General features: G+C 42.9%; 1 protein-coding gene across 11 annotated transcripts in view; it reads right to left on the bottom strand.

Moving 5' to 3' along the window:
• The window catches only part of kmt2d (lysine (K)-specific methyltransferase 2D), a 239,566-nt gene that overhangs the window by 153,144 nt on the left and 69,716 nt on the right, over positions 1-16,706 (bottom strand). For all 11 annotated transcript variants that reach the window (XM_085972785.1, XM_085972784.1, XM_085972778.1 and 8 more), the window contains 7 exons: positions 16,202-16,353; positions 14,543-14,653; positions 8,717-9,825; positions 6,046-6,159; positions 4,025-4,132; positions 1,917-2,021; positions 1,161-1,342 (listed from right to left, as the gene is read on the bottom strand). In XM_085972785.1, coding sequence (XP_085828911.1) covers positions 1,161-1,342; positions 1,917-2,021; positions 4,025-4,132; positions 6,046-6,159; positions 8,717-9,825; positions 14,543-14,653; positions 16,202-16,353 — 1,881 coding nt within the window. The remainder of the gene's footprint in view (positions 1-1,160; positions 1,343-1,916; positions 2,022-4,024; positions 4,133-6,045; positions 6,160-8,716; positions 9,826-14,542; positions 14,654-16,201; positions 16,354-16,706) is intronic.

Below are 16,706 nucleotides of genomic sequence, written 5' to 3'. Positions count from 1 at the left end.
TATTGTCGCTCCTCATTCTTCCTACCAAAATTATCACCTCTCACTTTTCTTTTTTTCCCCCCCCAATTCATTCACGGGACGTGGGCATCGCTGGCAAGGCCAGCATTTATTGCCCATCCCTACGAAGGTGCTGTTGAGCTGCATTCTTAAAGAAATATGCAGAATATGTGGTTCAAGAAAAGTACTTCAGAAGTGATTGGAAGAACTATATTTTTTAACCAATCTGAAATATGAATATAATGTTTTTTGTTTCAGTTTCTAAACCCTTGCAATAATGCACACCTCCATCATTAGTGTCTTATTTGACTGGCCTGCAGAGCCTGTTTTTAAGCCAGGCTTAGCCAATTTAACCATTTGTTAAAAGTTACTCCCATCTCTAAAATGTTTGGTAGGAACCAGAAGAAGGAAGTAAAAAGATAAAAGTTTTAAAATTAGAAGAGATGTGACATGAAGCAGTCATTCATGAAAGAAAGACTTATGAAGTAATACTGGGCAGCCTGCTGGTGGCGCTGTCCAGGGAGAGTATAAATACTCGGGCACGGGCCCAGCTTGCGCAGGACATTCTTAACAGGAACTAGTGAAGGACACAACTAGACCTCCATGTTGTAAAACAGTTGATTAAAGCCTTGTTTAACACTTTGACCAAGTGCCTCGTAGTTTTCTGACGTCAAGATGTATTAGATAGAAAGAGTAAAATTCAAGTTTATAAAAATGTGAAAGATAGAATAGGGGAAGAGAAATGAAAAGGAAAGCAGAATGGGAATGCTTAAAATTTTGTAGTTGCCCCAATGATTCAAAATGTTTACCAAGGAAGTAAACTGAGTCACAGACCAGGAATATCCCAGGTTACATCCACAATCAATATTCTGAGTTAGCCAACAGTGGTAAGAGTGCTACAATTGACCTTAACACCCCTGAACTTTGGGGTTTGGGGGGGGGGGGGGGGGGAGAAAGGAGGGGAAAAGAGGCAGGGGGAGAAACAACCAGGGTTACTGCTCAGCTAACTATATTGGAAGGGTGCGTGTTCAAACATTAAGGTAGAAGAGGTTTGGCTTTGATACCGCACACAGTCAAATAGCTTTCGGAGACTCTCCGTCAAGGCTCACATGCAAACAATGGCTGCTGGTGTCAGGTCATACACAATTGAATTTTGCACTCACCACTTGCATTTCCAACCACCCTTTGGCACAGTCTGCAATGGTGGATCGAGGCAATATGTGTGGTAACTTATATCACAATCGTCACATAACAATAAACGAGCAGGATCGGAAGCTTTGCCACATGCTTCACACACAATGCACTCCAAGCAACGCCATCCTTTGCTCAACATAACTTTTGTGATCTGCAAGACAAAGAGCATAATGAAAAAGCCTAAAGATTTTAGACAATATTCCAATAAAAGCTCAGATTTAGCTCTAAATTGGCAGTCTCAGTCAAGGAGACCAGAATGATGACTTGAAACTTATACCGATACAAGAAGTACTGCTCTTTTCAAATGTGAAGACATACTGGGGGAAGATTTTCTCTGTATGCTATATGTAGCAAAATTATATTTACACTCTACATAAGCACTTTTATGGTTGTGCGACACAGATGCAAAATTCCCTGGCCAAGTGAGCAGGTGGCTGCTCTTTCACAGGCCTTTGCCAATGTTGTTCTACTGGCCTGTCACAAGTCAACAGGAGGTGTGCAGCTACAACCTGTGATGACTTGCCTGTTGATTCTCCTTCCTTCCCTGTGGGGAAGCATCTGACATCAGTGGTGGACCACTGGTCTATTGTGTAGTGCATTAGGTCTGCTGCACAAGAACCAGTAACTCTGCATTCATCCATTTCAAGTACGTATTTAATAATAGCATTTCTACAAATTTGACTTTCATCTCCCTTTCCTATCCTTGCAGACTATCGCCTCCATACCTTACTATTGACACAATAGGGGTGGTAGCACTGTCCACACTGTGAACAGGCCAACAGCTGTCCCTCTACCCCTCGTCCAAAGCTCCCACACACCACACACATATCCTGAAAGATAAAAGGCACAAAAACGCAGCATTACAAGTCATTCTTGAATATATCCTGTTAACATGTAGACTAGTTTATAATTCTGTAAATACATTATTCAAATTGAGATGTCAAATCCGCTACTTAATGCAAATGTTTACATCAACAAAAGTGTAATGTTCCCAAAACATTTGTGAACTGAATCAAAGTTACTAATAGCAATAGCATTACTACATATTTAAACTAATGTATATTAATAGAACATAGCACTATATAGCATGTCGGGATTCAATGCAGAATGTAAATTTCAGATCAAACAATGAAAATCTTCCAGTCAGCCCAAGATTCCAAAACACATTACATTTAAATTAATACACATCCATAAGAACATACTCTATTATTTCCCCCCACACGCAGCAAAGTAAGCCAGGTGTCCAACATGCACGGAAACCCATCATGCACAGAGCACCGAGACACTTGTCCAGCTCGGACCACCCTATTGTTAGGGCATTGGCTTCTAAAGGTTATTCGGAAAAGTGGGAAGAATCCCAATCCCCAATGACAAGACTACTGTTCCAGGTTACTTCAATAAACCAAGCTAAATGGTCAATACTCAACATCACCCTGGAGTACGGAGGACCTGTCTGGCTTAGGTTCAGATTTCAGAGTCTGCCATGGAGAGTTGACTCAGTTCCGATCTTCTATCGTCAAGTGTGTAATCCAAGAACCAACCCAACTCCAGGGAGACCTCACTTACCTCCCCCCAAAAGGAGCGTGGTCACTGGTTGGTCATTTGACAACTGGCAAGCATAGGTCTGAGCCTTCACTAGGCAAACAGCAGATATCAGAAACCCAGATGGCCTGGTGAACAGCACACAACTCATCATAAAATGTGAGTGCAATGCACACCATAAACACGCACACCATACCCCAACAAACAGTGGTTCCACCAAGTAGAGTTGCAGAGCTTGAACAGCAACTGCTCAACCCCTTCTGCAATCCAATCATGGTACTCGGGACAGTTTGCGATGTGCCAGCCACTTTAGTGTTGTAGATGTTCAAGTTAAATGCCACATACCAGGTGTACATGTCACCAAATGCTGAACCAGATCCTTGGATGGGTCTTTGGTACTAGCACCTGGGTAACTGCATGCCCAGGAGTTCTAAACCAAAGGGGCACTATTTAGACATGTTTTTTATACCACACACTTAACCTGGAACTTTACCGTCATTGGAAAAAAAGATGGGAAAGACTTTCTTCCTTGTACTTTCTCAGCACAGTCCCCAAGAATTGTGTGCAAGTTGACGTTGGCATCCACCAAATTCCTCAGGCATCCTAATCAACGATTAGGACTGGCACCACTTGCTTCTTTGAATCAATATCTTAAGAGGTCCCCTCGAACAATGCAAGGCCATGATACCCTCAGGAGCACCCACTACCATATCCCACTAGTTAGCTCATTACTCAAGATTTTGGAATGCACTGCCTGATAGGGTGGTGAATACAGATTCAATAGTATCGTTCAAAAGCGAATTGGATAAATACTTGAAGGAAAAAAACTGCAGGGATATGGGGAAAGAGCAGGGGGAGTGGGACTAACTGGATTGCTCTTCGAAAGAGCCGGCGCAGACTCGATGGGCTGAATGGCCTCCTTCTGTGCTGTACTATTCTATGGTTTAGAGTTGAACACACAAGAACCCTAGGAAAGTCCAGCAGCAGCACAACCTGAAGCATCAAGTCCTTTGTTGAAACTAAATATCAGCTACATGGACAATAAATGATACCAGGTACTGAACATCCAGATAACAAACTTATCCTGTTGGATCAAGAACCCAGAATCTATGAAAAATTAAAAACAAATCAACTGCATTTTCGATGGTTTATTCAAAAATAAATCCAACTCCCAAGTAAATTCCTCTGCATAACCACTGTGTATAACAGGAGTGCCAATAATCAGGGGTCTATTGGATCTTCAGATCACATTAGACCATTTAATAATCATCCTGGGGATGAGAAATCCTACCTGCAGGAGAATAAATTTGTCTTCAGTGGAGAAGAGAACCACTGTATTGTGCATTGTATCATCATCGTCATCATCATCTTTACTTGGAGATGTATCCACTCCTGTAGACTGAGACAGGAAACAGACAGTTCAGCACGAGAAAATCAGTATGAATAGACATTCAAGTCAGTTTTTAAATGAGTTCCACAGTTAAATTGCTGGATTTTTTCAGGTGATGAATTGGTTTGAGAAAAAGACACTTTCTCTTGAATTTGAGGGGACAAAATTTCCCATTGTTTTGTTGTTAAAGATCAGGTCCCGAGATGTGTGCACACCACATCCGTGACATCAGCGCGCACGAGGCGTGCTGTGCTGACATCACGGAAGTGATACCCGCGCACTCTGAACTCAATTTTCAGCAGGAAAAGCAATGAAGTGCAATTTGGATTTTTTTTTAAATAAAAAGGGGGACCTGGATCATCTTTAGATACAGCCGTGAGGACAATATTAGTTGTAGTGCAGCAAGTCAGTTTTTCATTCCGAATTTGATACGGAGAAAGCAAAGCAGTGCACTGACAGTTACTTCACTGTTACTCCTCTGAAGACCGACCATCAATCAACGGCTGGCTTAGGTGACACACCAAGGCATCGCTTACTGCAACTGTTCCCCTACACATAAATCGGCAACAGTTTTTATTGTCCTAAAATCAGTGTGGCAGGTAAGCGACTGGAGTCACAATAAACATATGCCCCATCTTGGGTCTAAATGAGAGTTTGATGGTGGGTCTCATAAAACTGGTGCCCGTGAACTGTGTAAGTAATTGACTGCACCACCTTTTTAAAAAAAAAAAAAAAAAAAATTTTTTTAATCCTTTGCTTGTTTTAAGTTTTAGCAATGCTCAAAAAAAGCTATACCCAGTTTTTATCTTCACTGATATCCTCTTGCATTTTGTTTAATACAACAACAACTTGTATTTATATAGCACCTTTAACGTAGTAAAACGTCCCAAGGCGCTGCACAGGAGTATTTTAAGACAAAACATTTGACACCGAGCCACATAAGGAGAAATTAGGACAGGTGACCAAAAGCTTGGTCAAACAGGTAGGTTTTAAGGAGGGTCTTAAAGGAGGAAAGAGGTGTAGCGAGGCGGAGAGGTTTAGGCAGGGAATTCCAGAGCTTAGGGCCCAGGCAACAGAAGGCACGGCCACCAATGGTTGAGCGATTATAATCAGGGGTGCTCAAGAGGCCAGAATTAGAGGAATGCAGATATCTCGGGGGGGGGGGGGGGGGGGGGTTGTGGAGCTGAAGGAGATTACAGAGAGGGAGGGGCGAGGCCATGGAGGGATTTGAAAACTAGGGTGAGCATTTTGAAATCGAGACACTGCTTAACCAGGAGCCAATGTAGGTCAGCGAGCACAGGGGTGATGGGCGAACGGGAAACGGGTAGCCGAGTTTTGGATCACCTCAAGTTTACGTAGGGTAGAATGTGAGAGGCCAGCCAGGAATGCGTTGGAATAGTCAAAATAACATTTTGGAAAAAAACACCCAGGTTTTCAAAATAGGCACTACAACCTGACTTTAAATGATCGTTAAATATTAACATGAAGAGATTATTGATATCCAGTGAACACATTTGACTAAGTCATTATCCACCTTTTACAATTTTCAATTCCTTTCACTCCACGCAACATATCCCAATCAGAAGGGTGGGCTTCTCACTTCCGCTGCTCTACCATAACTACTGCTCATTAAATGCATAGAAGTGAAGATTAACTGGGCCTCAGATCTTCCCAGTATGCCTGTGGAGAAGTACCTCACCCTCACTAAGCATATTCTCCTAATGGCCCAAATAAGATTTTAAAAAACACCAGAGAAAAATGTGGTCATAAACTTGCATCATGCACTTTTGTGGCACAAATGTACTATACTCAGCCCTCCTGATTTGGTACAATTGCACAAACATCCATAAGTCGCTAATTAGGCTGTAATTGTTTCCCAAAATAACCCATCTCCACTGTTAGCCAAGCCATTCAATTCTTACCCCTAGAGACTCCAAGATTCCAGATACAGACTTCAAACGTGATCGCCCTCGTCCTCGCCCAACATGTCCACCACCACGAGGTCGCTTTTTACCTGGAAAACTGCTACAACGGCCCTGTCGAAGCAGAATAATTTATAATTTGCAAAATGTTTTAAACTTCACTGGAAAACCCATGTTGTGATTTTTTTTTTTAAAGTTAGATTACCTACCTTTGGGTGTGATATTCTGTCTACATTGGATAGTATCATCCAAACTCGGAGGGGAGGGATAAAAAGGAATTATAGGGCAGCCCCTTCAAAACCCCTCTTCCTCAAAATAGCCTCAAACTACATGATTTCTCCCCTGCGCTATTGTTCTGGCCGTGACATCAACATCCATGGCTGATAGCAGCAGCAACTTTGTTATCCACTTAGTATTGCCTGTCATGCTTTGATGACTATGAGAAAGTGTACACAATAGCCAAATAATCTGAAGGATGGACTTGCATTTATAGAGCATATAATAAAGTCTCTGAGGTACATAGCAAAGCACTTCACATATAATGACTTTGAAGTGCAGTGGGCTACATAGGAAAGCAGAGTATGAATTTTGAACACAGATAAATCCTAAGAGCAACAACAAGATGAATGACGAGTGGCTCATCCAACACTGGATGTCTGACAAGCACTCTGACCACACAGAGGCAGTGGTGGAGGGGTCGAGAGATGTTGCTGGAGAGGGTGAACCGAGTTTCGTCAGCGTACATGTAAAAGATAATCCTATGCCTGCGGATGATGGTGCCAAGCGGCAGCATGCAGATGAGGAAGAGCGGGGGGCTCCAGAGGTAATGGTGCATAGGCGGGAAGAGAAACCATTAGTGGAAATGCAATGCTTACAATCAAATATGTTGAGTGGAACCATGGTAGGGCAGTCCCATTGAACTAAACAATGGAGGAGGCGCCATGAAGGAGTACAATGTGGTCAACTGTGTCCATGGCTAAAGGGTCAACAAGGATGAGCAGGAACGATAGACGTCAGCCATGGCTCAGTAGGTAGCTTTCTTGCCCGAGTCAGAAGGTTGCGGGTTCAGGACCTACTCCAGTACTGAGGGAGTGCTGGTGCCCTGGCCAATATTTATCCTTCAACCAACACCTCAAAAAAATGATCTGATCATCATCACATTGCTGTGCTCAAATTGGCTGCTGCATTTCCTACATTACAATAGCGACTGCACTTCTTAAAGTACTTCATTGGCTGTAAAGCGCTTTGGGATATCCTGAGGTCATAAAAGGCATTATGTAAATACAAGTCTGTCTTTCTATAATGCAGTCATAGTGAATGTTATTTCTGACTTTGATTAAGGCCATTTTGGTGTTGTGGCAGAGGTGGAAAGCTGATTGGAGAGATTCAAACATGGAGCTGTGGGAAAGATGGGAGGCAACATGTTCAGGCAGAAGAAAGGGAGGTGGGAGATGGAGTGGTAGTTTGTAAGGACAGAGGGGCTGAGGGTGGCCTTTTTGAGGAGGGAGTGATGACCAGTCGTTTTGAAAGGGAGAGAGACAGACAGTACCCAGAGGAGAGGGAACCATTTACAGTCAGCTAGCATGGGGGGCCAGAAAGGGAAGTTGGCTGGCCAGCAGTTTAGTGAAATTGGGATCAAGGGAGCAGGAGGTGGCTTTCTTGAACAAGTTGAGTTTGGACAGGGCATGAGGAGAGATGAGAGATAAACTAGAGAAAGACACTGGTTCAGGGATAGAGCAAGAGAGGCACAAACACAAGTTGCTGGCAACAGAAAAGTAGGAGGATTATTAAACAGAGAGGAGGACTGTAAAATACGTCAGGGTGACAGAGAGGTTAGCAGAATGGGTGACAGGTGGTAGATGTCATTTAATATGAAGTAATACACAAAGTGGAAAAATAAGGAACAGGAGACCTAGAGATTCAAATACACGATTCCCTGAAAGTTCAAATGCAGGTAGACATAGCCATAAAAAGGCCAAAAGCAATAGGGGCATAGGATACAAAAGTAATGATGAATTATACCAAACATTGGTTAGGCCACAGTTAGTAAGTAGAGTGTGCAGGCTTGGACACCCCATTACATAAAGGACATTAAAGCCAGAGGGAGCATACAGCAAGATAATGCCAAGGATGGGAAACTATAAGCATGAGGAGAGGCTCGAGATACTAGCACTATTTGCGCTACAGCAGAAAAGGCTAAGAGATTTGGCCTAGAGGTTTTTTAAAATGATGAGTAAGACAATTTCCCTTGGTTCAGTGATGAGAGGGCAATTTAGAATCGTCACAGGAAGTGGTTGAAGCAGAGACCATTGGATCCTTTAAAAGAAAATTGAATAATTATTTGAAGCAGAAGGATAGCAGGGCAGTGGGATTTAGTTCTGGGTTGCTCTAGCAAAGCGACAACAGGCTGAATGGTTTTTCTTCTGTACTGTAAACATCATGGTTTGCACAGCAACTGGCTTGATTCCCAGCCTGTGTTGTTAGCTAATCTACAATTGGCTTCAGTGACCATGAGCTAAAATGCGTGCCCTCCCCCCTATATAAATGCAAGCCTTTTCTTTCTCCTGCACACAACTTTAATCACACTCATTCACAAGTGTTTCACCAAGTGGACCACCTTACTCCCATTTTAACCACCGAAAAACAAAAACCACCTTTTTTCCTCCCTCACCTGTTTGACTCGAGGCCGACCTGGAGAGAATCGCCTCTTCATTATAGCAGGCTTGCCAGATTCACCCTTCATCATACCAGGGTCCGCTGGCAGGGAATCTTCGGTTTCCGTTAGCCGCAGGTCTGAATTTGACTTTTCAGCCTCCTCTTCCACCCTCGGAGAAATATCATCTGCTGCTGTCATACAAACATCCATGGAAGCCAGGCCTGCATCACGGTCCAAAGTAACTGAAAAATCTGGTTCCAAGCAGGTGCTGTTCGAGTCAGTTTGACTCTGATTGGACATTTCCTCCACAATTTCAGATTTAATGAATATGCTACAGACAGGGTCTGGGCTCACCACAATATCCTGCACCTCCATTTGAGCATCTTGCTCAGTCTTTAGCTTATTTACTGCAGGTACAACCTCCATAGGGGTCACACTATCATTAATCTCCATCTCAATAGGATTATCCCTGGTCTCCATCCCATCCGAGACCACGTCAGAAGCTTCACCTCTCTCCGTGAAGCCACAAGTAGAATCAGCAGGAATATCACAGAGTTCAGTTTTGTCTGTGTGGATTTTGTCAGTCTCCTGCTTGATCAAAACAGAGGAGGCACAGTCTAACTGTGTTTCAGCAGAATTACTGGCAGAGTCCATCCGGTCAGGGTCTGTGACAAGATGATTGGCTTTTGTCTCCCCTGGGATGGAACTAGTGGGACTAACACCAGTCTCTGCAGGAACACTACTCTCTGTCTGGTCTAACATAGAAACTGAGCTCTCCATTTTCATTTCCTTATCCTGTATAAAATCTTCCAGTTGGTCTGTAGTATCCAAACTAAAATGTTCCGGTAATTCTTTTTCAGTAGAGAAAGCCGCCACTGAACTTTTAATGCTCTCGGAGTGTGGAGCAGCTGCCCCAGTTTCAGAAGTCTGATGAACCTCTGTGTTAGGAGAAGAATGGAATCCCTCGTCAGGCTTCTCATGTTCAAATTCTTTCACTGCAGTTGAGTCTTCAACTTCCTCAGAAGAATCATGAGATGGAGATTCCACCTGTTCCACGGTGCCAACTTCTGATATTTGCCGTTTTTGAATTTTGGTTTCCGTGTTCCTGCTGGTATCAATGGAATCTATCGAAACAAAGCAAAAATTACCACTCCAGCAGTAGCTCTCTAGCACCGACCTGCAACACCAATTTTGTTAATCCTCTATTTCTTTCATAGAATATTGGTGGAAATTGGCAGTGGCAAAATTCTGATGACAAATGTCACAAATTGAGTTTGAGGAATAAAGGAGACAAAACAGCTATTGAAATCATCGGAGTCCGAGAACATATTGGCCCAGAAATTCGGGTCGGGGGCTTCCCGCGGGTGCAAGCCCCCGACCTGCACTTATCTTGCGCGCCGGCCGTTGTGCTGTGGGCCCGCGTGGGATTCCGATCCTGGGCCTCCTCCAACTGCCGGCGGAGTGCTTGCGTATCCCAGGGGCGCAGTTAGTTCGATGCGTCCCCTGGGATCACGTGGGCCATGGAGAGCCAATGGTAGCAGGGAATGCTTCATTCATAAAATTGACAGGAAGAGCTGTCAAACCTATAAATACTATAAGCCCCAAAACATAACTACAAATAATTTTTTTTTTTTTTTTTTTTTAAAACATCACATTTTTAAAATAACTATAAATTACATGAAATAACTATTTTAAATAATAATTTAAAATTTTGAAAAAAATTACATTTTCTAACGGTTAAAAATAAACTTACCTTGCTTTAAAGTGTTTTAAAATAATAAACCTGTGGAAAAAATGTTTTAATTTTAATTAATTCACCACTAAAAGCAGGCCTTGCGCCTGCTTTTTAAAAGTGTAACTGCTGAAGACTTACCCTCCCGGAGAACACTGCAAAAAAACCGTAAGTTCGATGCGCACACGCTGCCTCTCCGGCGCACGCGTTCCACCTGTCAACCCCTTCTGTCAAGGGAACGGAAGTTCCGGTTTCCCGCGCATGGCAGTGCATGCGCGAAACCGGCACTTTCGTTGGGCCTACGTGTGAGTACCCAACACATACTCACGCGCGGGGACCCAAATTTCTGGGCCATCTGTTACATTTTTTCAGCTTGATGTAGAAATAACTGTCCTCGGGTTAAATTACAAGTGAGAGGTGGGAAAGTGTGAAGAACATTCCACAATATTCAAAGACTTCAATTACAATACAGAAAACTTTTTTTTATCCGGCACCGGTTCATCAAAAATTCCAGATAACCGAAAGCTATAGTAAAAGATACGGAGAGCTGAGAGCGCCGTATAAAGCAACAAACCCTGTTGCTTAGCAACAGGTTCAGAACAATGGCCACACGTTCCAAGCGTCTCTGTAGCTTAGCAACAGCTGCAGCCACACCCTTGCACAGCAACAGATCGAGGAAGGCAAGTACAATATGAAGTAAAACTTACCTGAACCTACTCCTGAATTTTGCCGGTTAACCGAGATTTCCGGTTATTTAGGTGCCGGTAAATCGAAAGTTTCCTGTACATCAGTGGCACTTCAGTGAAGTACAGTTGTGAATTTTAAACAATTATTGACTAGCTCTCAGTTTTTAAAAAATAAAATTGCGTGGCCTACCTCACCCACGTCAGCTTCAGTGGCAGAAGATTGTGGGTTCAAGCCCCACACGAGGACTTGAGCTCACAGGCTAAGCCGACCCTCTAATGCAGTATTAAGGGAATGAGGCGCTGTCAGAGATGTTGCGCTTTGGCTAAAATTTTAAATTGAGGTTCCTTCTGTCCTTCAAGTGAATGTTAAAGATCCCATGGCACTATATAAAGGGCAGCAGGGTATTCTCGATGTCCTAGTTAACATTTCTCCATCAATCAACACCACCAAAAACATAGGCCATTCCTCTCATTCCTTTTTATAAGGCATTGCTAGTGCAGAATGGCTGCTATATTCACCTACGTACCAGTAACTCCAAAAAGAGAGTAATTCATTGTGTGCAGCACTTTGAGACAATTAGTGGATCTCCTATTGCATTGCATTGCTGAACAGGAAGTCAGAGGAGCAGGTTAGGTGGCAGCAGTGGCCCAGAGACAGGCACCGAGTTATCAGTACTGGTCTGGGTAGCCAGTGGGCCTGCCAACGAACCAGATTCTCAAGAGAGGGAGCAGTGGGACTCCAGACCGCTAGATTGGGGACGATGGGGTCAAAACTGCAAAATTTACCTTTCGCCGCACAGAATGGCAGAGTTGGATAATCCCTTGTGGCAAGGGATTGGCAGAATCCACTTGATGATGGAGTCGTTGCAGGCAAGGCACAACATAAACATTGGAAATCCTATTAGTGCTACTGGTGTTACATGGAATGTAACACACAACTGTGAACATTTTCAACATTTTAGGTCCCATTCAGAAATGTTTACATACAAGTTTTCAGTGGAGCATACATACACAGAATTTTAATATTTCCACCCTTCCTTCCCTCAGCAACCTTGGATACAACCCATCCAGACAGGGTGACTTTACTACTTTGAGTGCTGCCTACCTTTTAAGTACCTCCTCCTCCTCAACTATTTTTATCCAATCTCTCTACCTCCTCCTTTACTATGACATTGACAGCGTCCTCTTCTTTTGTGAAGACAGATGCAAAGGTCCCGCATAAGAGATTAGCGTGCAAAGTTAAAGCACATGGGATTGGGGGTAAGGTACTGACTTGGATAGAGAACTGGTTGGCAGACAGGAAGCAAAAAGAGTTGGAATAAACGGGTCTTTTTCCGAGTGGCAGGCAGTGACTAGTGGGGTACCGCAAGGATCAGTGCTAGGACCCCAGCTATTCACAATATATATTAATGATCTAGACGAGGGGGCTAGATGCAATATCTCCAAGTTTGCAGACGGCACAAAGCTGTGTGGGCGTGTGTGCTGTGAGGAGGATGCAGAGAAACTCCAGTATGATTTGGACAGGTTGGATGATTGGGCAGATACAGTATTATGTGGATAAATGCGAGGATATCCACTTTGGTGGCAAAAACAGGAAGGCAGATTATCTGAACGGCAATAGATTGGGAGAAGGGGAAGTGCAACGAGACCTAGGTGTCCTTGTTCACCAGTCGCTGAAGGTAAGCATGCAGGTGCAGCAGGCGGTTAAGAAGGCAATTGGTACGTTGGCCTTCATAGCGAGAGGATTCGAGTACAGGAACAAGGATGTCTTGCCGCAGTTGTACAGGGCCTTGGTGAGACCATACCTTGAGTATTGTGTGCAGTTTTGGTCGCCTTATCTGAGGAAGGATGTTCTTGCCATGGAGGGAATACAGCGAAGATTCACCAGACTGATACCTGGGATGGCAGGAATGACGTATGAGGAGAGATTGGGTCGATTAGGCTTATACTCACTGGAGTTTAGAAGAATGAGAGGGGATCTCATTGAAACTTATAAAATTCTAACAGGACTAGACAGACTAGATGCAAGAATGATGTTCCCGATGGTGGGGGAGTCCAGAACTAGGGGTCACAGTCTAAGGATAAAGGGTAAGCCATTTAGAAACATAGAAGATAGGAGCAGGAGTAGGCCATTCGGCCCCTCGAGCCTGCTCCGCCATTCGATGAGATCATGGCTGATCATCCAAATTCAGTACCCGGTCCCCGCCTTCTCCCCATATCCCTTGATCCCTTTAGCCTTAAGAAAGACTGAGATGAGGAGGAATTTCTTCACCCAGAGAGTGGTGAACCTGCGGAATTCTCTACCACAGAAGGTAGTTGAGGCCAATTCATTAAATATATTCAAGAAGGAGTTAGATATATTTCTTAAGGCTAAGGGGATCAAGGGATATGGGGAGAAAGCAGGGACAGGGTACTGAATTTGGATGATCAGCCATGATCTCATTAAATGGCGGAACAGGCTCAAGGGGCCGAATGGCCTCCTGCTCCTATCTTCTATGTTTCTGCTCATTTAGTACCTCAGCTATGCCCTGTCTCTCCACAAGATGATTTCCTTTTTGGTCCCTAAATCGGTCCCATCCTTCCCTTGACCATCCTTTTACTATTTATATACTTCTAATAAAAGACTGGAGTATTTCATTTTATGTTATCGGCTAATCTTTTCTCATACACTCTCTTTGTCCCTCTCATTTTCTTTTTCAGTTCTCCTCTGCACTCTGTATTCTGCTTGATTCTCTACTTTATTATGAAACTAGCATTCATTATAAGCCTCCTTTTTCTGTTTCATTTTAACTTCAATTTCTTTAGTCACCCAGGAAGCACGAGCTCCTCTTGGGAGCAGAAAAATCACATTCAGCTAATACTATCAGATACATTTAGAAACGTAGCTACTCAAAAAAAACCAGAGCTAGAGATTTTGCTAATTAAGGCCAGAACTATGATTTTTTTTTTTCTCCAACCAAATTCTTTCCTCTCTCTCTCTTCCCTCCCACCCCCTCATCTGAAAGAGTTACCTCCTGCCGGGGTGTGGTTTCCCCGCCATTGGTCACCCTCCAGCATTTCACCCAGGTGGTCCGAACGGTGAATATCAGCAGGTTTTCAACTGCCAGAGGGGCATCACGGCCAAGCTAGACCCCCCTCCAAGTCACGTACCATCTTGTCCTTTCACTGTCACTAGGTCAGTATTCTGGAATTCCATACCTAACGCCATGAAAGTGCAATCACCACAAGGATTGCAGCACAGTTAACATTAAACTATCAATTCTACCTTTTTTATCAGCAAAATGTTGGAACCATTTGATCTTTTATAAATGGAAAGAATTCACTTGTACAAATGATTTTCTACTATTAGAAAATTAATATAATATTGCCTCCAAAACATCTCAAGACTGATGAACAGTCCCAGTTTAAAAACAAATTTCTCACCCTCCTGTTTGTGAAACAAGTCTCCAGCAACACATTCAGTCATCAATTGTTCTTCTGGTTCCAAGTCCTTTCTCTGCCTTTCAGTCCATTCAGTTTGTTCTTTTATTTTCTCTGCACAACAGGAAATAACATTTTTCAGGTTGTGCGATTTTAAATAACCCCAAAGACTTCAGGAGCAGTCAATTGCATTTAGATTTAGACACGATTGTAACAATGGCGCAGCTCATTAAAGCATGAATTTGCAGTGCCGTAAGCATCGACAGATAGAAGTTTGACCCCCACATCACCGATTTCCTGATCTCAACAATACCACTGGAGAGGGCATTTTTTTTTTTTTTTTTTTTTTTTAATTCATTGATGGGATGTGGGCATCGCTGGCTAGGCCTGCATTTAGTGCCCATCCCTAATTGCCCTTGAGAAGATGGTGGTGAGCCACCGCCTTGAACCGCTGCAGTCCATATGGTGTAGGTACACCCACAATGCTGTTAGGAAGTCAATGCTGAAGTCATCTTGTGGCTTCTTGTGTGCCTCATATCTGCTACCTTGTAATGGCAAGAAAAGCAGACTGCCATCCACTCTACTGCAGTATGTGTGTAGACCAAGGATGAAGGAATTCTTCCTTCACAAAAAATAAACTGAGCCCCCCCCCCCCCAGTACTTCAGTATCTATTGAAGTCATTCACTTTCCATCATGGAATAGTAAATTTCAAACTGCCATGATAAATAACTAGGTAACAGTGGACAACAATAACTTCCTCAAAGGAATCACAAAGCTTTATTTTGCTGCTTAAACCTTCTATTTTGGAGCCAAAAGTACAAGCAGGCCAAGTGGGAAGCAGAGAAGTCAGGAATGGGCCAGTGAGAATTATTTTTGAAAACTTTAAAGCTGAAAAAGGCTGCAAGAGGGGAGCAGGCAATGCACAGCAGGCAGAATAATCAGGGACAGTAACTGCAAGCAGGACAAAATGGCAGCTAAATAACTCGTACTGTGCCAGAATGCTACCTAGTGGCAGGTGGCCCACATCATGACATTAACTGTTTACATACAAAATTACCATTCTAAATGTTTATATTCGAAATGTTGACACAAAAGTGTTACTCCAAATCATGACTCAGGAGGATATAGCAAGTGAACACCATACTTAAGACTTTATAGATTAGCTTATTAAAACAAAAATGAAATTAAGGAAAAAAGTGTGCCAACCATTTTAGCAATGAAATGTTCTTATTCAAGTGAACAGACATCACAAATATGGTATAACTCCTTGATGAAATCTGCATTCAGACAATACCACATTGGTAAATGTCACAGGACCAAATTTCATCCAAGTGACTGTATGATAAAGGACTAAAAATGTTGTTTTATTATGACGACGTCAGCAGTCATTACCAATCAAATTAAACGTGCATTTAGAGAACATGGCAATACATTCAATGTCAAAGGCCCAGCTCCTTCAGGTTATGATGCTACAGGTATTAGCTAAAGCTAAAATCATTTTATTACAACTATGTCAGAAGTCTGCAGTGTAACAAGATCCAAATGATCAAATTAAATGTACATACAATACTTTGTGACTTATCTTACAAAAACATTTTCACCACTTCCAGCTCAGTGACAAACACTTTCATAAACAACAAAATAAATCTATTAACCCATACCTGATTCCACTGACCCAAGTTTCAATCGCCTCTCATCAACATGCTCAGGAGCCAAAAGGCCTGTGTTTTGCGGTGGGTTTTTACACATTGCACACGTGTACTGTTGCCCTGATAAGTGGAGAGATGGAGGGCCACAGTCTGCATGGATCCACCTGAGAATAAGGAATACAACAGGTCAATGAAAAGTGACTGTTTCCAATATTGAACTTTAAATTGGTGAGACAAAGTGGACAAGTACATGAAATACTGGAAAAACTAAAATTACAATTCAGTCCTATTCAGTTTCTCCTTGAGATTCCTGGCAGCATAATGCAAGAATTAAAACATCAGGCTCTTCCCTACTGGGAGAGGGAGTGGGGGAAGCATCAATCAGAGGAAGAGTCACCCAAGACTGATTTCACACTATCTAGGAGCTAGCTTAAGAGCTGTATTGGCAGAGATGAGGAAGCAGGTTGCCTATTCAACTGGGTAGAGTGTGCTTGCTGTGCAGTGAAGAAAACTGTAA

The sequence above is a fragment of the Somniosus microcephalus genome, chromosome 33 (assembly GCF_052327205.1).
Source record: "Somniosus microcephalus isolate GS21.2 chromosome 33, FLI_Smic_1.0, whole genome shotgun sequence".
NCBI classification, from domain to species: domain Eukaryota; kingdom Metazoa; phylum Chordata; class Chondrichthyes; order Squaliformes; family Somniosidae; genus Somniosus; species Somniosus microcephalus.
This window is presented reverse-complemented; position numbering and strand designations above follow the sequence as displayed.